Genomic DNA, 20720 nt, shown 5'->3' with positions numbered 1-20720 from the left:
TTGTCTGTTCCAGGATAGCATTCATCAAAAGACTTTCACTTTGCCCTCTCAAAGTCATCCAGAGGTCACCTCTGCTCAGCCTCAGCCTCAGCCTCTGCTTTGAGGTCTGTGAGCCTTTGAGGCAGGAATAGGACAAGGAGGTGGCTGGCTTGCCCTGCTTCTGTGGTTTATGTCCACTGATAGGTGATGAGTGCCACAAAATGCTCTTAACCCCACCATCTCTACTCTATCCCCTGCAACTTGGACCTCTCAGCTCCATTTTATCAGGACCCCAGGCATGACCTGGGAACCAGGTTCCCGGCCCCTTTTTGATGTCCCCTGCCTGTAGCTGTCAGGTTTTATCTTTGTTCCTCCTCCCCAGGAGTGTGCCTGGTTCCCATTTCCTCACAGTACTTTATGGTCAAGTTCCCCGGGATCCATTACACAGCTAAATCTGCTGATATTAATCATGACATGCTAGCTGATCAGAAGAGACTGATTTTCCTTATATTTAGGATTTGGTATCTTGCTATGTCCATTGTTTAATGGCTTTGCTTATTTATAAATCTGCACACCTAGTAAGGTCTGTAGGATCAAGCTACAGTGTTACATCTTAAGTGTTTTATAGTATGTATAGCAGTATACAAATATAAGGAAATGCTAATATTGTCTTTAACGCTGTTCTCTAAATATACCAAGTGAATTTCGGGGGATGAAGACGGATGATTGAAAAGATGATACTTTGTTCAATAAACCCTTATTCTGGGCTTGCTCTTTGCCAGCTTCGATGAAAACAAAGATGGTAAAGATACAGGGATCCTTGGTCTAGTCTGAGTATTATTTTAGTGTAGTCCTGTCTTAAGTAAATTCAGCTATAGAGATAGTTGAAAAAAAATAAGATGGTGGTCGAAGGGAAAGTCTGATTTTTATGGTGGGTAGCCATTACTAGATGCCAGAATGCCCTAGAGTGAGCGTGAGGTGGGAGCTGCGAATCGGCTGTATTCCCATGCCACTAATATTGGATCAGTCTTGGTGGCTACCGTGGGTATTGTATTTTAGGTAACCCCACAACACCCACAATGGCATGCATGGTCCTTAAGTGTGATCAGAGGAAGGCATAAAGAAAAGCTGGCTGTATAGACAGTTTATTGAGAGGAGATGGCATGGTACTGAACTTTCATGATGACTTCAGGGATTTTTGAGAGTATATTTTCTTTTTTTTTTTTTTAACAACCTTATTGAGGTAGAATTGATGTAGTGAACTGTACCCATTTAAGTACAACTTGATGATGTGTGAAATCGTCACCATAATCAAGACATATTTAAGAAATCAACTTTTGAGGATAAATTTATGCTTAGTTTTTGCCTTTTGTGAGATGTTCCACTATCTGATAAAGTGGTGGTCACGTGGCCTTGTGCTATTAAACGTCAAGTGTGTGGTAGAGACAGGAAGAGCCCTTGACTTTGAGAGGCTGTAAATATGAGGAAAGTGGCCCCACAGTAGAAACTGATCCTTCATTTGGTGCTGAGTAATAGCTTTCCCCTCTCGTTTTCCTGTTTTAGGAAGGCTTTGTGATACCTGATGAAGGGGGCCCACAAGAGGAACAAGAAGAGTATTAACGGCCTGGACCGGCAGAGCAACATCCGAATTCTTCACTCCAAATCATGTGCTTAACTGTAAAATACCCCCTTTTATTATTCTTAGAGGACTCACTGGTTTCTTTTCATGAGCAAAACAGTACCTCTTCTTAAAGTGCACTTTGCAGAAGTTTCACCCCTTTTCCAATGAGTTTGAGTTAGGAGCTTTTACCCTGTAGCAGAGCAGTATTAACATCTAGTTGGGTCACCTAGGGAACAAAGAGGCTGACCATGGGGCTCACCGTGTGGACGCTGGTAACACTGAGTGCTGGAGAAGGTGTTACTATGTGATACACTGAGGTGGAAACCTCAGTAGAGAAATGTAAAGACTGATTTGAATTTTAAGCTAATGTGAAATCTTGGCAGAGAACGTTTTAATAAATAAATGCCTTAAGAGTATTTAAAATATGCTTCCATATTTCAAAATATAAAAGGTAACATGACAGGAGATTTTACATGTTTGACATTGTATCTGGGAAGGAAGAAGGGCCAGACCTCTGGACCTTTGGAATCTGCTGTTCACAGGCCTTGCAGGGCTGCTTGAATCCTCAAAGACCTAGACCTTGGCCCAAAAGGAAAGTTTAAAAAGTTGCTCTGTAAAGCCATTTGGTGTCCTTGACCAATAGTATCCCTGCTCTAAGAAGTAAGAGGCCTTGTTGCCTGGATGAATAGAGGGTGTGTTTCAGCCCTGGGATGTTTGAGTTGAAGAGCTTGAATTTCATTGAACATTTCTCTGATGATTTTTCCAGTTATCCCTGAAATTTCTATGTATTGTGTTTCTTGGGAAATGAGGTATGTCCAGTTTTTAAATCTAACAACTACTTTGGGGGACTTGCCCACATCTCTGGGATTTGAATGGGGGTCGTGTCCCATTTTACTGTCTTTTACGTTTACATTGAACATGTTTCTCTTCTCTGCTCCCCTCGCCCACTGGGGACTCCTCTTTGGCTCCTTAAAGTTTGCTGCTTAGAGTGTAAGTTCAGCAGGCCGATGGTCACGCTGCAAGTTCTTTCTGGACTTCTGGCAGAGGGAGTGACCAGTGAAGGCCATCGCTATCTTGGGATCTGCAAGGCTGGGTGTTCTCGGTACCTGCTGTCCACCGCCCTCCACTGTTATCGGAATACTTTGCCAGTGCACTAATCTCTTTGGAGATAAAATGCGTTAGCGTGTTACTAAATGTTAATTTTCTTTTGCAGAAGATACAGTACCGTGTCTGAATTAATTATTAATATTTAAAATATTTCATTCCTTAACTCTTCCTCATTTGCTTTGCCCCTAGCCTATTCAGTTCCTTTGTTTGGCAGAATTCTGCAAAATGTGTGTCACCCACTACTGAGATTGTTCAGCCCCTGATGTATTTGTATTGATTTGTTCCTGGTGGTAGCTTGTCCTAAAATGTGTGTAGAAAGCAGATATTTTATGATAAAATTGTTGTGTAGTGCATGCTCTGTGTGGAATTCAGAGGAAAACCCAGATTCAGTAATTAACAATGCCAAAAAATGCAAGTAACTAGCCATTGTTCAAATAACAGTGGTGCTATTTCTCTTTTGTGGCCTTTTAGACTTTTGTTGCCCTAAAATTCCATTTTATTGGGAACCCATTTTCCACCTGGTCTTTCTTGACAGGGTTTTTTTCTACTTTAAACAGTTTCTAAATAAAATTCTGTATTTCAAGAGTGTCATGTCTTCTGAAATTTGTCTTGTTGGGTATATTCTTTTAGGTTCAAATGGTAAGGTACCGATTCTTTCTTAAATTCAGAGTGATCTTTTCAGTCTTTGACTGTTTTTTCAAATGTACTTATTTCTAAGCCTGTTCCTTTTTTCTCCGTTCTGCACATTTCTCAGCCTCCTGCTGTTAGACATTCTCATGTTACTGTGAGAGGTCTTTGAGAAGTCCAAGGCTTGGCCCCGCAGCCTTGAAGCCTTTTCAGGCGGATTCCTCCTGAGAACTGCAGCAGGACAGTGCTTGCTGGGTACTATGCGGAGATACTTTTTTTTCTCCCCCGAAAGTATGTTTCAAAGGCAGTGAAACACAGTCTGAATCTGTGAAATAACCTGAAATTGTCATCATTTTCACCTCCCTTTTAAAATTCTATGTTATAAGAAAGCTCAAAAGGAGACTTGCTGCCATTTTCAGTATGAAATAAATGGGTAGGAGGTAGTTTCTGTATGATCTTTAGGGTTCTTGCCATAATTATGGATGCTCTGTAAACCCAACTTGATGATTTTGCCTAGGGTTAAATCCACATTACTTCCCCTAGAAATTAGTGGTATGATACCTTCCTTGAAATGTTGTGCACCTTCAGAAGGGATTTGACACCCCATGTGTTGGCAGTCTGCAAGAAGATGCCTCCAGGCATGCTTGGAGTTGGTGAAGATACTATAGGGTAATGTCAGCTAAGAAATTACCTTGGAAGGAGTGAAGCTGATCCTCTCTGTACCTCTGGCCTAAGTCTATTGACCTTGTTCTTTAGGCTGAGGCCTATAACGTCTTGACAGGACTAGTTCAGGTTCGGTCACTTGGTGCAGTTAACTTGAGTAAGCTGTTTGGTTTGCTTGGCGAGTTCTCTGTTGCTTGAGGAAAGGTAAACCTTTCCCACATGGTAAACCATGACCCACAGGACATGGGTCCTGTGGCTGGATTGGGATTTATGATTCACTCAGGCTGGTGGTCCTCTAACTAATGGGATTCAGAATCACCTGGGGAACTTGACTGACATATTTCTGAAGTCCATCTCCACAAATTCTGAGTCGGAAGATTGAAAATCTGCATTTTACTGTGTACCTCAGGCGACCTGGGCTTGATGTAGCCCTCAGACTTGTACTTTGGCCTTACATACGTGCCTACAAGTTCAAGTCTGATTCTGATGGGGGAACATCAGATTTGAGTCCTTGCAGGTCCCTCCTAACTTTGTGACTTCTCAGCTAATTGTTCTCTCTTGTTCTGACCTGCAAAATGGGGATGATGATGTTGGCTGAAGTGCCTCGTTCACTGGGTACTTGTTGGGATCAGTATGAGCTGCTAGAAAAAGCAGCCACAATGTTAGAAAGCCCCGCATAGGTTCTTCAGATCAGCTGACATTCTCTAGAATTTCTAGATCTGAAAAGTTTAGGACAGGGTTTTTGTATCCTGAAAATTCAGGAGGGCACTGCTTAAGATAGGCTTCCAGTACTTTGTAAAATAAAGTAACAAGTTCCTTTACTGTTTGTTTTTCAGTTTGGTGGTGGTATTGAGGAGTCCAGCTCCTTTAGGTTTTCAGACTATGATTTTCATCCCGTTTTTCCTGAGGGAAATTGAAGTCTAAACACACACTTCACCATTTTCTTTGAAATGAAGATTCAGTGATTCAGTAATTCACATTCATTGATTTAAAAACTTGTATTTTCTTCAAGGTGTACTCTGTAGATGTAATATGGTGTTGGACAGGAAGCAGTTTTGCTATAACCAAAGTGACTCTAGAGAAGTTTTTCTTTAAGGAGTATTTTACAAGGTTTGGTATGAGGAGCTCCTTTTGTGATGTTTACCACAGTTCACCATAGTCCATAAACACAACCTAGGCTTTAAGCCTGATGAACCTAATGAGATTAGTGCGGGTGACCCAAATCTGGCCGGTGTCAACAGAGAGCATGGAAGTAGAAGTAATGGCTTGAACCGCACTGAACCTGAGCCTGTGGTCAGTGTTGAGGTAAAATTTAGTATGATGTCCTACTTTTGAGTTCACACAGTGCAGGTTAGCCACCAAAGCCTAGAACTTTGTAGATGGTATCAAGAGAGAGATTTAGAATTGCAGAGTGATCTGTCAGCAGTTTGCAGTTCTGTCACATCTTACCTTAAAAATTAAAAAAAAATTCCTCCCTTTTCCTGGTTTATTTGAAGTGTTTTCCCCAGTCTGCAGGCATTGTTGGTGGGGATAAGCTGGGTGCAGGCATGAGCAAGAGGAGGAAGAGGAATTTATTCTTTTTACTAACCCTAACCCTAACTTTCAGTTCTGGTTGTAGAATGAGATTTGGGAAGTTGGCTGTGATTTAGCCCTGGCTTTATGGTTCTTCCTAGTTTTCAGTGGTGGCAGAGAGGAGTTTCTAAGATTCAGCCTTAACGTGTGATTCACAAAATTGCAGTGTAGACTTAAAGTTAAGTCCAGGGTTAAGCATACAAGTGGGTAGACTGAATGTATAAAGGGGGTGTGTGGCTAGAGTCCTCTGACCTTTACCAAAATGAATGAGGGAGTCAGTGGGACCAGCAGTTGAGACCACGGTCCTCCTCCAGTCCTGCATCCCAGGTTTCCAGAGCACAGGTTTTCATTGGTTCAGTGGGGAGTGAGTGGGCCAAGGATGGTTTCCCCAAGATCCCTTCTGGACCAGAGGCAGTTACTTAGGTCTGTGAAAAGCTGATCGTAGAAAAGAATGGAGGAGTGCCTAGTTCTGGCAAATGATGCCCCTCGGGCCAGTTTTCATTAGGAGAGGGACAGCTTTGGTTCAGAGAAAAACACAATCTTTCTTAGCATCAGCTGCATACACTTAGTATGTGAAAGTTTGAAAAAATTCTGACAATGAAATTGTAAAGTGTACAGTTTCTCTGTGTTTTAATAACAGTTTTGACTCCAGGGATGCCTGGGTAGCTCAGTTGGTTAAGCATCTGACTCCCGATTTCAGGTCAGGTCATTTTATTTTTTAGAGAGGGAGAGAGAAGGGGTGGGGAGGGGCAGAGGGAAAGGGAGAGAAAGAATCCCAAGCAGGCTCCATGCCCAGTGTAGAGCCCAATGTGGAGCCCAGCATTGGGGGCTCCATCTCACAACCCTGAGGTCATGACCTGAACCAGACTAAGAGTTGGTCACCTAACTGAGCCACCCAGGTGCCTCTCAGCTCAGGTCTTGATCTCAGGGTTGTGAGTTCAAGCTCTGCATCGAGCTCCACGCTGGGCATGGAGCCTACTTTTAAAAAAAAGTTCGTAAAAGAAGCTTTGACAGGAGAAGTAACAAGTAGTTTAACATGCGTTTGGCTGCCAGCTGCAGGGAGAGCTTTGCTAATACAGCAGTCCCACTGTAGCTGCAAAGGATACGTTTCCAAGACCCCCAGTGGATGCCCAAAATTGCAGCTAGTACTGATCCTTCTATACTATGTTTTTTCGTATATAGACATACTTATGATAAAATAATTTATAAATTAGGCACAGTAAGAGATTAGCAACAACTAATAATAGAACAAGTGGAACAGTATACTGTAATAAAAGTTCAATGAATATGGTCTCTCAGAGGATCTTAGCGTACCATCCTCCCCCCTTCTTGTGATGATGGGAGATGGTGAAACGCCCACATACGGAGGTGAAGTCAGGTGAATGATGTAGGGTAGGCACTGTGACGTAATATTAGGCTACTGTTGACCTTCTGCGCGTAAGTCAGGAGGAGCATCTGCTTCCAGACCGCAGTTGGCTGTGGGTGACAGGCTGGAGAGTGAATCTGTGGGGAAGGGGGCCTGCTCTATGCCCATCCCCGAATCGCCGTGTAGTACAAGACTCTGTAGACATGCTGCACTGGGATCTGCTATGGCTTATCCTAGTTGGGTTTGAGTGACCTGCAGGTTCCTTTCCTCCCTTCCTTGCTCACCAGTAGTTTTACCTCGTTTGTATTCATAGTTCTCACATGGTGGCCCTGTTGATTTATTTTGAGGTAGTTCTAGTGATTTTAAGGTCTGTCATACCTCATGGTCCATCTGAATTTTAGCATTCTAAAGGTTTCTAACCCAATACCACCTTTTTTTTTTTTTTGTATTTTATATGTTTTTCTATAAAAGGATGGGAGAGTTAAACGTATAATTAAATATGACTGCTGTTTTTAATTTAAAATCTAAATCCTGCATGGTTGAATGGAATAAACTGTTTGTGTTTTTTACAGGTAGCTGTAGGCTATCCCAGCTTGCCTCTGTGTGCACCACCCTCCCTATTAATTTTAAAGGCTGAGAGAAGAAATAATTCAATGTTGAATGAAATAAAAATAATTTAAAAAAATTTCCTAAGAATTTCTAATTCTGTGATTTAATATTTTCCCCCCAGTCCTTAAGAAGTGTTTTCTTTTGGGGGGAGGAGGTGGGTAAGTACTTACTGAAGCACATTGAGAATGTCTGTTTTTTTTTTTTTTTTTGAATCATAGTATTTTGAAATCTTTGGCATTTGAACCTGCGTTAAAAATTTATTTTAGAGAGTGTGTGTGTGGGAGGGGCAGAGGGAGAGAATCCCAAACAGACTCCCTGCTGCAAGTGGGACTCAACACAGGGGCTCCATCTCACGACCCATGAGATCATGACCTGAGCTGAAACCAAGAGTCGCATGCTTAACTGACTGAGCCACCCAGGGGCCCCTAGGAGATTTTACTTGTGAACATCTTCCTTCCCTCTTCTATTTTTAGTTTTTTGGGTTTTGTTTTGTCTTGTTGCGTCTTTTGGTTTTTTAACCTGAGTTGTTGGTGGTCATATTTTCACTTTTTTTAGGTGGGAGTTTTCTGAGCTTTCTTTACCTAAAGAGTGGAATGCATCTTAATATTTCCCCCTTTTTCTCCTGTTTCTTCCCAGGGAAGGAGAAATATATTTATTATGACAGAATTTTATCATATTTTAGGCTCATATCGAAAAATTGACAAGTGCAGGAACTGCTGTATGTAGAAATAGTCACATTGGCCTGGAAAATGAAAGCCAAAAAGAGTGGGAAGCAGTCACATGTGGAGCCATTGGCCTTGTTTTCTTTTTTCAGTAAATCCTTCTAGTATTAATACCTAGTTTAATAAAACTGATTTTAAAGAGTTGTACCTTTTACGACATTTCATTGAACTACTCTACTTTTAATGTCCTACAGTGTGACAAAATTTTGTCTCCATTATTGATGAAATGGGAGCAGACTTTTTGTATGTTGGTGTTGTCTTTGTGGTATAGATCTGGGGAGAATGTCTTGTTTGGTGGTAAATTAACATTTTGGCAATATCTAGGTCACGAAATAGGATTTAACCTGGGTATGTTTAAACCTGGGTATCCACGTCCCTGGTTGAAATCTTCCCAACAGATTTATCTTTGACCAAGTCACCCTGTTGTGTTGTGCCATGGACCAAGATTGAACAGTGCTGCATCTAGTCCAGGCCTCTCTGAGGTTAGATCGAAGGACCCCCATCCACAATGCTCTTGTAGCCTTCCTCTTGTCAAAGAATTAGAGCTCACGCAGAGGGCAGTGCGTAGAGAGCTGCTGTGCCTTCCGTGTCCCAGCTGTGGGGGCCAGTTGGCCTTTTGGTTTTGGCGAATCCTGCTTTATGATAAGGCCCCCTCGCATTTCCCACTGTTTCCGTGAGAGGTGGGCACTGTGCTGTATATGTCCTACAGGGCATGTTGTACTCATACTTGTCCTGTCTGAGTGTGCTGTAGCTCCTGTTGTTGTTTTAAGTTCAACTTTTATCAATAAAGAGAATGTCTTCACATCGGATGAAAGATGGCTGTGTGGTGTGGTTTGTGGGATGGATTCTGATGTTCCGTTTTGTGTTCTGCACGTGGAACTGTCTTGTTCTCCTGGTTCTAAACGTGGCCAGCTGACTGCGGAAGCCCTCGGAGTTCCGCAGTGACTTCATAGAGGAGCTCCTTGGGACTCCGGGACAGCGCCAAGATGTCTCAGTTGAAATGGAAGTCGAAAACCAGCATACCTCTGTCAAACGTAGCCAGCAAGTTTACCTGGGGAGAACACGCTGGTTCAGGGTGAGTGAGGGTTTTGGGTTAACGTTGTCTCCCAAAGATTGGACACGCGGGCCCTGAGATGCATTTGCCTGCAACCAAAGGCTGAACAGGAGGGCATTTCTGTTTCCGGGACAGCTGTAACTGTGTTTGGCCTTAAGTCATCTGCCCCTATGAATTCTTACACACCAATTCCACAAACCAATGATTCTCTTCCCATCCCTAGCATGCCCCCCTAGTGGCTGTTTCAACCTCTCTCCCGTTTCCAGGTTTGTGGCGTGCTCCATCCCGCCACGTCCCCCAGAGCAGGGAAAGGTGAGGGAATAGTTGGAGGCCAATGGGGATGGCTTCTCCTGATCTTAACCTGTTCTCTAATTCTAGATAGAAATTTAATTTTTTTTAAGATTTTATTAATGAGAGCATGAGCAGCAGGAGGGGCAGAGGCAGAGGGAAAGCAGACTCCCCACTGAGCAGGGATCCCAAAGCGGGGCTTGATCCCAGGACCCTGGGACATGATCTGAGCCGAAGGCAGACGCTCAACGGACTGAACCATCCAGGCGCCCCAAGGACATTCCCTCTTATAACCACAGCACAGTAGTCAAAAGCAGGAAACAACATTAATTTGATTATTATCTAAGAATATAGAGTCTGGGGGTGCCTGGGTGGCTCAGTCGTTAAACGTCTGCCTTTGGCTCAGGTCATGATCCCAGGGTCCTGGGATTGAGCCCCACATCGGGCTCCCTGCTCAGCGGGAAGCCTGCTTCTCCCTCTCCTACTTCCCCGCTTGTGTTCCCTCTCTAGCCGTGTATCTCTCTTGTCAAATAAATAAATAAAAATCTTAAAAGAATATAGAGTCCGTGTTCAAATTTCACCAATGGTCCTACTAATGGCCCTTAGAGCTCCCCCCCCCAGCCCCCACAGCTCTAAATACTGGAGTCCCATGCCCAAAGTGCTTTGAATCTGATTTTTTTTTTTTAAGATTTTATTTATTTATTTAACTGACAGAGCGAGAGAGGGAACACAAGCAGGGGGAGTGGGAGAGGGAGAAGCAGGCTTCCCGGGGAGCAGGGAGCCCGATGCGGGGCTTGATCCCAGGACCCTGGGATCATGACCTGAGCCGAAGGCAGTCGCTTCTTTGTGGGCCTGTTGCCCAGTGTGTAATTTTTGAGGGCAGCCCCCTAGGTTTGAGGTGGCTGTGGAGCGGTGGAGGTGAGGTGTGGCTTGCATGTGGGCTGGGGTGTCTGTCAACCTGCCACCATCCACAAGCCCCTTAACCAGGACGGGTTGGGTATGGTGGGTGGGCAGAGGACTTGGAAGCTGGCTCTGTCCACACTGCCAAATTCTGGCACTTTGCTGAGGAGTTCAAGAACTGTAAATTTGAAACTGGTTTTCCAGGTTATGGAAAGTATTTGTCAAGGTAGAAGAATAGAATGTGTTTTATTTAATAGTATACTAACTTGATTTCTAAGTACTTAAAACGACTTGCTCTGTGGACGTATATTTGTTCTCTTGTTCTCGGCCCCATAATTGTTAAGGGTAGTCCTGTTTACAAATGTGGTATGTATGTGTGTATGTACACACATGTTCTTATATGTGTAAATACATACCTATTTGTCATTCTTTTATAAAAATTGGCATCAGGGCGCCTGGGTGGCTCAGTCGTTAAGCGTCTGCTTGCGGCTCAGGTCGTGGTCCTGGGGTCCTGGGATCGGGCCCCGCATCGGGCCTCCCTGCTCGGCGGGAGGCCTGCTTCTCCCTCTCCCATCTCCCTGCTTGTGTTCCCTCTCTTACTGTGTGTCTCTCTCTCAAATAAATAAATAAAATCTTTAAAAATAAATAAAAAAAATAATTGGCATCATACTGTGCACTCTTTTTTGCATCTTTTCTTACTTATTACTACCTCATGGAAATCCCTGCTCGTCCTCTGCTGAAGGCCAGGTTCAGCCTTTTGAGTGCTGGGGGGATGTTCTGAGCGCAGGCGTACTGATTCACTCAGCCGCTCCTCTCCCATAGCCAATTTGCCTTATTTTTTGCCACTACGAACGATGCTGCAGTCCACCTAGCCAGTGGTCTTTCACAGATGAGTGATGTAAATCACTACCCACCACTTCACCTGCTCCACCGAAATAAATCCTGAAGATTGACATGAATGGTTTTTGAATTAGAAATGGAGAAATGCATGATTTAAACTATAGAAATCCTCCATAATCTCACCTGCCAGAGATAACCACCATTAAATTTGGAGTGTATTTTTCCAGGCTCTGTTTCTATGCATGTGCCAACATATACATACACTATATTCTCTCTTTTTTTTTTTTTTAAGATTTCATCTATTTACCTGACAGCACAAGCAGGGGGAGCGGCAGGCAGAGAAGCAGGCTCCCCACTGAGCAGAGAGCCTGACACGGGGCTCTGGGATAGACCCCAGGATCATGACCCGAGCCAAAGGCAGACGCTCAACTGACTGAGCCACCAGGCGCCCCCATGCATAATATTCTTAACAGAAGTGGATCCTTCAATCCACTCCTGCAGCTTTATTCCTCAGTGACCTTTAAAGGCTGTGTTCAGTGGCCTTGTCTTTTTCTTACTCTCTTGGTCCACTCTGAGGCTCCCTTCCTCCTGTCTTCTGCGTGTTTCCCCTCCTCTTTCTGTCCCCTAAATGTAGCCAGTCATCAGTTTCAGGCCCCATATTTCCAGGTATTTGTTTCTCATTTCTAATTGGACAGCCCAGCATCACATGCATGAAGCCACTTTCCCTCTTTGCTGCCTTTCCTGGAAATGTTCCTGGCATTTCCCTCAGTTACCCTGGTTCTTGGCTTCCAAATCTCCTTTCCTTTGGCTCCTGTCTCTCCTTTGGTTTTTACATCTGAGCTGCTGCCAAGACAATTTAGGTTGGGACACTGTTGGCCAGTCTTCAGTCTTCCCTCCACTTATGTTGATGAGTTTCCATAATTGCCCTTCATCCTGCTCAGACTCCCTGGCAAAATACCGGAGCTTCTACATTCTGCTTCCATTTTTCTTTCCTCTCTTCTCTCCCACTATTCCTCCCCTCCTTGCAACCTCAGGAGCCCTTTGTCAAGCCAGGCTGGCTCATTAGCTCTGTCCCCTGAGCCTGTCTGGGGCTTGACTCTTTCCTGGCCATTCCCCTGCATTCCCCTGCCATCCTAAAAAGCCCTTTGGATTCTTGCTGGTGAGGCAGACTGACACTCAAATAATCCTAACAAAGTGCTGTCTTCCATCTTACATGGAGGAGCCACTGGCCCAGTAGAAATATGTCTTTTCTATTCTCAGAGTAGAACTCTGTGGACCGGACCTCTCCCACACTCTCATGTGATCCCATGTTGCAGTGAGGAGGATTCCGTCCTCCTTCCATAGAAGTCCTGTTTCCAGGCGCACTGGAGGGCGGGTGGGGGCGGGGTGAGGAAGTGGAAAGTAGGGCCATCCTTCCCCATCTCCGGACCCTGTGTTTGACCCTCTGGACATGTACCTGCCCCTGGACCTTCTTTTCCCGGTATGTGAATTGTAGTTGGTCTCCTAACTGCATGGCCTCCTCAGCCCCTTCTAATTCTGTAGAAAGTGTGGCCTGCTTTAGGAATCCTCTGGCATTCACTTGAGAAGCCCCAGGGCTTCAGTAGGACAACTCCTTCCCATCAGGGGAAAGAAGGCTCACAGGGATAGGCTTGGGAAAAGCTTCCTACTGGAGGAGCTCTTGGGGAAAAAGAATGCTCATCAGATATGTGCTGGGCGTGTCTGTGGGTACAGGGCAGCAGCCCCCGACCCCTGACCCTAACTTCTTTTCCACCCTCTTGTGACCTAGCTAGGTCAGCCTCCCACATGGTCTTAGAAAGTTGGAATAAAGTGACCATGATTCCCTATTCTAGGTCAAGACCAGTGTCCTCCGAGGACTTAAGAGAGAGCCCACAGTCTCAAAAGGTAAGAAAACTATTAGAGGTGGTAAAGGGGAGGGGCGTTCCAGAGCCACCCAGATGTCGCTCATTAGCTCAGAAGTCTATCAGTTACCTGTCTCTGCATCAGGGTAGCAAACTCAGATATTCGCAAGGCCAGGTGGGTAAGTTACCTGTGCATGGCAGCAGGCTGGTTTTCCCTTTTAAAACACTATGTTGGCCAAATGCAACAAATCTGAGGCTACCAATTTGCAGTCTCTGGAGGGACTATCCTTAATTTTATCCAGCCAAGTTGTGGCAGGGGTGGGATAGGCTGTACCAAGCCTAGGATAAGCAGTTAGTGTCTATTGCATGCTTGGGGCCGGGGAAGAGAGAGATCATTAGTACAAGTTAAATAAGATTAAATTAAGATAAACTAAATATGCCCTTGCCTTCAAAGAGTTCACTAGGAGATAAGAGTAATAATAGGAGCTATCATTTATTGTGTAACTACAGTCTGCTGAGACTGCCAGTGTGTTTGGGGGTCATGTAGGTACTACCACAACCCTGCAAGGTGGGCACTGCAGGTCTCTGTTTTGCAGATGAGAAACGTGTGGCTCAGAGAAGTGATGTGATGTGCCCAAGGTAAATTAGCGTGGAAGTAGGGAGCCAGGCAGAATTCTAACCCAGAGCTCTGGGACTCTACAGCCGTGTGTTTCCCTTGCTGTCTACACATATGGACAGACATGCACAAGTATCATACATGCATGGCAGATATGAACAAAGAGTTTGGGAGCATGGAGTTGGCAGGGATGACTGTCACCTGAAAGTTATGGAAAAGCTCCTTGGAGGAGGTGTCATTCGAGCCAGGATTTGAAGAGTGGGTAGGAGTTCACGTCAAGGGGAGATGGTCTGCATTGCATAGAGGGAACATGTGAGTCAAAGTGGAATGCTTGCTGTGTTTGGGGATGATGGAGAGCAGTTGGTGTGCCTGGACCATGGTGTGAGCCCTGAAACTAGAAAGACAGGTCAGGGCTACAATGCAAAGGGCTTTGAATGCCATACACAGGAGTGGGGGTGGGGGCCATGGTAGTAGCCTGGAAAGTGTCAGAGCTGGGGTAAAGTTATAATCAGATTTGTCTTCCAGAAAGGTGATTGATCCCAATGTGGGGAGGTGGAGGGGAAAGGAAGGCCAAACTCTGGTCCCAGTTGGGGGACATCCCTATTCTTGTCCCAGCACAAGGCCAGTGTTTGGGATGGGCCAGGGATGTGGGAGAGCAGGGGTTAGGTATAGGAGGAGGATCATAGTAAGAATCAGCAGGAGGGACAGTAAGAATGCATAGACGGAGAAGGGAAGAGCCAAAGATGGTGCTGAGATGTCTAATCTGAGACCTGTGTGGCTGTGGGAATATTAATTAGCTCACCTGTTGGGCTCCAGGAAGGCAGGTCTTCACTGTGTTCACACATGTACCCACAGTGCCTGACATTCCACAAATGTGTATAGACCATGAGGGAATGAACAGAAGTTCACAGGAGGATGAGTATGTTTGCTGGTTTGGTGGGGTCGGGGTGGGGAGAGTGAGCCATCCAACTTCATCCACATTGTTTTTGGCTTTTTGAACCAAAGTCTTGAATGCCCAAGACCCAACGCAGTGCATTTCAGTGAGCAACAAACATTCAATGGTTATCCCATGGTCCACTCCTGGCATCCTTTGGGGGAAGCAGCCTTTGATGACCTGAGCCTTTCGTGACCTGAAGCATTGTGTTAAGTGTGTGTAGGGGCTACGGAGAGGAGGTGTTTTCATTGTTGATGGCTGGATAGGCTGGATAGGCTGGAGAGGGCAGGATAGGCTATGTGGGGGGGCGTGGGGAGACAATGGGAGGAAGAAGCAGAAAGCCCCTATCAGGGGTGTCTCCAGGAGCTTTGGTGTGTGTGCAGATGATCTGATCTGACCCTGACCCAGGCGGGCGTCTGGGAAGCTCAGGACCAAATCAAATTGGCTGGGGAAGATGGAGCTGGATTCCTTGGGGTCTTGAATTCTGAGCACTGAAGATTGAAACAATACAGTTACTGAACGGAAGCACCTTATAAATTGGACTCCTGGTCTGTGTAGGTGAGACCTTGTCCGTGTCCGCTACCTCGCTGAGCCTCAGTCACAGCATCTGCAAAAGGGGACCAGTAGTGAACTCCCCAAAGTCAGGGCAGACAGTCTAGATCTTTCTTGGTCTTCCTTGGTCTAAAAGGGTTAAAGATTTATTAATTTGCCTCACTGTAACCCTACATACCCTGTCCTCCCCACGAAGAGTCTATTTCAATAAGATGTGCTTAGAAATGTTCAGCTCAGGTATCAACCCTCTCACTCCCCGGTTCTTACAGTCCTCTTTGTTTCAGGCATCCACCCCAGGTGGAGTCCAGAAAAGCGAGGAGGTTCTTAGCTCCCCGGCATCATCTATCACCCTTAGCCAACATGAGTCTCAACTGTTTACCCCGCTACACATGGCCAAGATGGAGAAAATGTTTGAGGATGATACTGACTCGGCCAGAGGTAAAGCCGCCTTGCAGGCTCCGTTTCTGGTTTCTGCACAGGGTGGGACCCATACCTGGGGGTGTGCAGGGTTCAGAATTGACAAGCAGTTTTTCATCCAGTGTCTTTAAACTTTTTAAAGCTTTCTGTCGTTATATAAATATTGTAAGCATATAGGAGGCTATTTCATATCTAGAAAAGCAATACCCCTGATCCAAGCTCCCGGATGTAACCACTGTCAGCATTTTGGTATAGTTTCTTCCAAACAATTTCATATGTATGGTTTATTATCTACTGCTGTGTGACAGTGTTCTTGCACACGCAGTGGCGTAAACCACACATTTATCGTCTCACAGTTTCGGTGGGCCAGGCATCTGGGCATGGCTCAGCTGGCTCCTCTGCTCAGGGTCTCGCTAGGCCGGGGCTGTGGTATCACCCGGGGCTTGCTGGGGAAAGGATCCACTTCTATGTCCACTCAGGTTGCTGGCAGGATTCAGTTTTTTGCAGCTGCAGGACTGAAGGCCTGTTTCCTCCTGGCTATTGGCCGGCGACTGCTTTCAGCTCCTACAGCTGCCCACGGTTCCTGGCCACGTGGGACTCACCAACATGGTGGATTCCAAGGTTCAGGGTAGCCGGGGAGATCGCAACTCCAGAAAGATGTGTGCTACAGTCTTATAAGTATGCACTTATGTACACAAAACCCCATACATCCTACCGCCTCTGCCATATTCTCTTGGTTAGAAGTGAGTCATGGGTTCTGTTCCACTCAAGAGAAGGGGATCATGAGACGGCACGAACACCGGGAGGCGGACATCCTGGGGCTGCCTGAAGTATCTCGGCCACAGATGGCTATGTGTGTTTTCACGTGTCTGTAATTGTACTATGTATGTGACTTCAGACCCTTCTTTTCCTCTGGATGTATAATACCTTAAGGGCTTTTACATATCTTCTGTGGTCTTCCAAATCATCATTTCTCATGAATGCAAGTGTTACACTGTGGACTAAGCCATTCCCCTACAATTGGATATTTAGGTTTTACTGAGTTTGAAGAACATTGTGAAGAACATCCTTTGTGCATCAGACTTTTTCTTTCTTTAGAGCTTAATTTTTCTCCTGGGGGTGATACACATAAAGGCAAGTAATAGGAATACTTAAAGGTATCTTTGTTTATATCCACTAGACTCCAAGTACCAGCTCTGGGGGCAGAGCTCCTGGCCCCATTAATTTGAGTTTTACAGCCATACTGTGATGTGGACAGGAAAGGATAAGAAATCTCCAGCTCACAGATGAACAAAGTGAGGGCAGGGACGGTTGGCATGTGCCTGACCCAAAGATGAGATGGCTCCTAACTAGAGTGATTTGGTGTCGGTGTTTGGCAGCTGGGTCTTGGAGGGCCTTGAGTGTGCCAATTTTGACCACGATTTTTATGGTGTTTGTGTTTGAGTAGGCAGTGTATTTAGGCAGTTCAAAAGTCAAAAAGTACTTTGCCCGTGATACTTTTTTGGCATACAGAGAAAATGTCTTCTTCAGGCCAGACCCGAGCTGCCCAGTTCCGCTCCTTCCACAGTGCCTTCTTTCAGTCTCCTGTGACCTGGAGAAGCTCAGAAGCGATGTGGTCACTTCCCCTTTTGGTATGCAGTGGCAGCCTGTCGTCCATGCTGTTCTACGCCTCGTTTTCTTTCCTTCAGCTTTATTGAGCTATAATTGACAAGTAAATTTGTAGCATATTTGAAGCATACACCATGCTGATTTGATATCCATATACATCGAGAAAGGATCCGCACAATTGTCTACTCCTGCTTTTAAGAAAAATAATTTTATCAAGTTTTCCCTTTTGCTTTTTACCTAATACGTCTTGACATCTTTTCATGTCAATGTAAAAAGAGTTTCCTCATTAAAAAAAAAAAAAAAGAAAAAAAAGAAAAAAAAACTGGCCAGGTTTTAAATGGAGGAAAGGAAAATTCACCTTTCGTTGATACAGGGTAAAGGAAAATAGGTTCATTTTTCTCTTTCAAAAGTCTCTTAAAGAGGTGGGTCATGGGGGCGCCTGAGTGGTGGAGTTGGTTAAACATTCAGCTCTTGATTTCGGCTCAGGTCATGATCTCAGGGTTGTGGGATAGAGCCCCACATCGGGCTCTGCGCTCAGCCGGATTCTCCCTCTCAGTCTGCTCCTCCTGCTTGTGCTCTTTCTCTCTCTCTCTGTCTAAAATCAGTCAATCAATCAATCAATCAGTCATGAATATGGGTTCCATAGCATTTCCTGGGAACCCTGACCTGACCATCAGTGCCTGTCTCGGAGGGAAAAGGGAAGATGCCAGGGTTCTCCTGTCTATTCTACAAGTTCCTTTTCGGGGCCTTAGTTTTTTTATTTGTTGATTGGAGGTCTTTGAGGAGGGTTCATGGTTTTTTGTGTTTTTTTTTTTTTTAAAGATTTTATTTTTAAGTCATCTCCACATCCAACATGGGGCTCTTACAACCCGGAGATCAAGCATGTTCCATCGGCTGAGCCAGCCAGGCGCCCTGAGGGTCTCTGGTTCATTCTTTCTTTCTTCCTTTCTTCCTTTCTTCCTTTCTTCCTTTCTTCCTTCCTTCCTTCCTTCCTTCCTTCCTTCCTTCCTTTTTTTTTCTTCTTTCCTTTTCTTTTTTTTTTCTTTCATTTATTTTTTTTATTATTTATTTTATTTATGTATTTATGTATTTTATGTATTTATGTATTTATGTATTATGTATTTATGTATTTATTTATTTTATGTATTTATGTATTTATGTATTTATTTTATGTATTTATGTATTTATGTATTTATTTATGTATTTATTTATTTATGTATGTATCTATGTATCTATCTATCTATATCTACCTATCTATTTATTTTTATTTATTTATTTATTTATTTATTTATTTGAGAGAGCGCAAAAGAGCACAGGGGGGCAGGGGCAGATGGAGAGGGAGAGAAACAGTCCTAAGCAGACTCTGCGCTGAGTGCGGAGCTGGACGCGGGGTTCGATCTCCCGACTCTGAGATCACAACCTGAGCCGAAACCAAGAGTTGGACGCTCCATCAACTATGCCATCCAGGTGCCCCTGGGTCTGTGGTTTGTAGGGGGGATGCCCGTGCCTCTCCTGGGAGGTCTTAAAAGTGTCTGTGTGCCCCCGGGCCCCGCCTCCGGGGCCTGCCTGGGGGCGTTTGCGGGCTGCTGGGGTGGGGATCAAGGGAGAGCCACTGAGCTGGGGGCCCTGCAGCCCCAAGCCTGCGAGCCAGTGTGGCACCGACCTTCCGCACAGGTGCTCCCGAGGGGACATGTGGGGTGCACATGCCGAGTGTGCTCCCACTTTCGCCAGCTGACGTTTCATCAAGCACTGCCGGGCAGGGTAAGAATCAGCCTTGGTACAGAGCTTCATGGGTTACCCAGCCCTCTCTGTCAGATTTGATTCTGTTGTTATGATGCCCTGTGGCTTTGTGACTTTACATAGAAGGGGCCAGACACTAACGACAGGCCCAAATGCAGTGACTCGGGTGCCCTGACATGGAAACTGTGCTCTGTGGGCACCCCACATTGCGTGTAGCACTTAAGATCCAAAGTAAATGAAAGAAGACCCCTTCTGGGAGAGCCAGGGGCATGACCATGCAGTGCTTTTGCTTGGTGACTGTGCCCTAGGAGTGCAAGCACTGTGGGACACACACCTACCTCTCCACCCCCCCTCCCCAAATGGCAGAGAGGAGGCTAGGAAACATTTTCTTCTTAAATATTTTAAATATTGCATTTATTTAAAAATGCTTATAGGGGCGCCTGGGTGGCTCAGTTGGCTAAGCGACTACCTTCGGCTCGGGTCATGATCCTGGAGTCCCGGGATAGAGTCCCACATTGGGCTCCCTGCTCAGCGGGGAGTCTGCCTCTCCCCCCTCTCATGTGCTCTCTCTCTCTCATTCTCACTCTCTCAAATAAATAAATAAAATCTTTAAAAAAATTAAAAAATAAAAAATGCTTATAAGTATATAAAAAAAATAGATACAAACAGTCCATAATCCTACATTTTAGCTTTACAAAGAAAGAGAAAGGTGAAGTGGGAGTTTCCCAGGAAAAAGTGGGGGGGGGCAGAGGAAAGGTGCAGGGGTGTTGGGTGCTGGGAGGAGAAGGGGTGTCCTGGGACAAGGCTGGGAGGGAGGCAGCCACAGAGGATGTGGGTGCACTCGGGTCAGGAGGGGCCCTGAGCCCCAGCAGCGGGTCTGACAGGGATGTGACATATCTAGAGCTGCTGGAGAAAGGTAAGTGTCTTGGCCAGGAGGGGATTGGCTCCTCACGTGACCGCCCTGCAGAGGGTAGTGGACATTATAATGGAGATGAGGGAAGGCTTCCGGTTTCATTCTTTTTTTTTTTTTAAGATTTTTATTTATTTATTGAGAGAGAGAGAATGGTAGAGAGAGAGCATGAGAGGGAGGAAGGTCAGAGGGAGAAGCAGACTCCCTGCTGAGCAGGGAGCCCGATGCGGGACTCGATCCCGGGACTCCAGGATCATGACCTGAGCCGAAGGCAGTCGCTTAACCAACTGAGCCACCCGGGCGCCCCAGGCTTCGGGTTTCAAATCCTCCCAGTGCCATTGTGTGTTCTTGGGCAAACCCCGAACCTCCGTGCCTCTGTGTCCTCATCTGTAAGATGGGGAGAATGACAGTACCTGTCTTCTAGGACCACAGGATTTTTTTTTTTTAAGATTTTATTTATTTATTTGACACAGAGCATGCACAAGCAGTGGGAGTGGAAGGCAGAGGCAGAGGCAGAGGCAGAAGCAGAAGCAGGCTCTCCGCTGAGCAGGAAGCGAGTATGGGATCATGACCTGAGCCAAAGGCAGACTTAAGCTTAACTGCTTAACCAACTGAGCCACCCAGGTGCCCCTGGACCACAGGATTCTTGTGAGGTTTCAGGAGGGAGGGCACTGGAAACCCCCCTCAGGTCTTCAGCCTGGCTGGAGGTGATGCCATTAGCAGAGATGGGGAACAC

General features: G+C 45.5%; 2 protein-coding genes across 14 annotated transcripts in view; both read left to right on the top strand.

Moving 5' to 3' along the window:
* MAPRE1 (microtubule associated protein RP/EB family member 1) overlaps positions 1–7631 on the top strand; it is a 34621-nt gene extending 26990 nt beyond the window's left edge. For 3 of the 4 annotated variants that reach the window (XM_025876767.2, XM_025876769.2, XM_025876768.2), the window contains exon 7: positions 1543–3290. In XM_025876767.2, the coding sequence (XP_025732552.1) occupies positions 1543–1599 (57 nt within the window). In that variant the 3' untranslated portion in view covers positions 1600–3290. Of the gene's footprint in view, positions 1–1542; positions 3291–7507 lie in introns of those variants that run through there. The other variant, XM_073880557.1, reaches the window with a different exon arrangement.
* Positions 7632–7772: 141 nt separating this feature from the next.
* EFCAB8 (EF-hand calcium binding domain 8) overlaps positions 7773–20720 on the top strand; it is a 62944-nt gene continuing 49996 nt past the window's right edge. For 5 of the 10 annotated variants that reach the window (XM_025875844.2, XM_025875851.2, XM_025875849.2 and 2 more), the window contains exons 1-2: positions 12749–13250; positions 15594–15747. In XM_025875844.2, the coding sequence (XP_025731629.1) occupies positions 13053–13250; positions 15594–15747 (352 nt within the window). In that variant the 5' untranslated portion in view covers positions 12749–13052. Of the gene's footprint in view, positions 9342–12748; positions 13251–15593; positions 15748–20720 lie in introns of those variants that run through there. The other 5 variants (XM_073880555.1, XM_025875850.2, XM_025875848.2 and 2 more) reach the window with 2 other exon arrangements.

The sequence above is a fragment of the Callorhinus ursinus genome, unplaced genomic scaffold, assembly GCF_003265705.2.
Source record: "Callorhinus ursinus isolate GAN/ISIS: 27379988/994484 unplaced genomic scaffold, GSC_fseal_2.0 scaffold38, whole genome shotgun sequence".
Taxonomy (NCBI): domain Eukaryota; kingdom Metazoa; phylum Chordata; class Mammalia; order Carnivora; family Otariidae; genus Callorhinus; species Callorhinus ursinus.
Note: the sequence above shows the minus strand (reverse complement) of the source record. Positions and strands in the feature narration are given on the sequence as shown.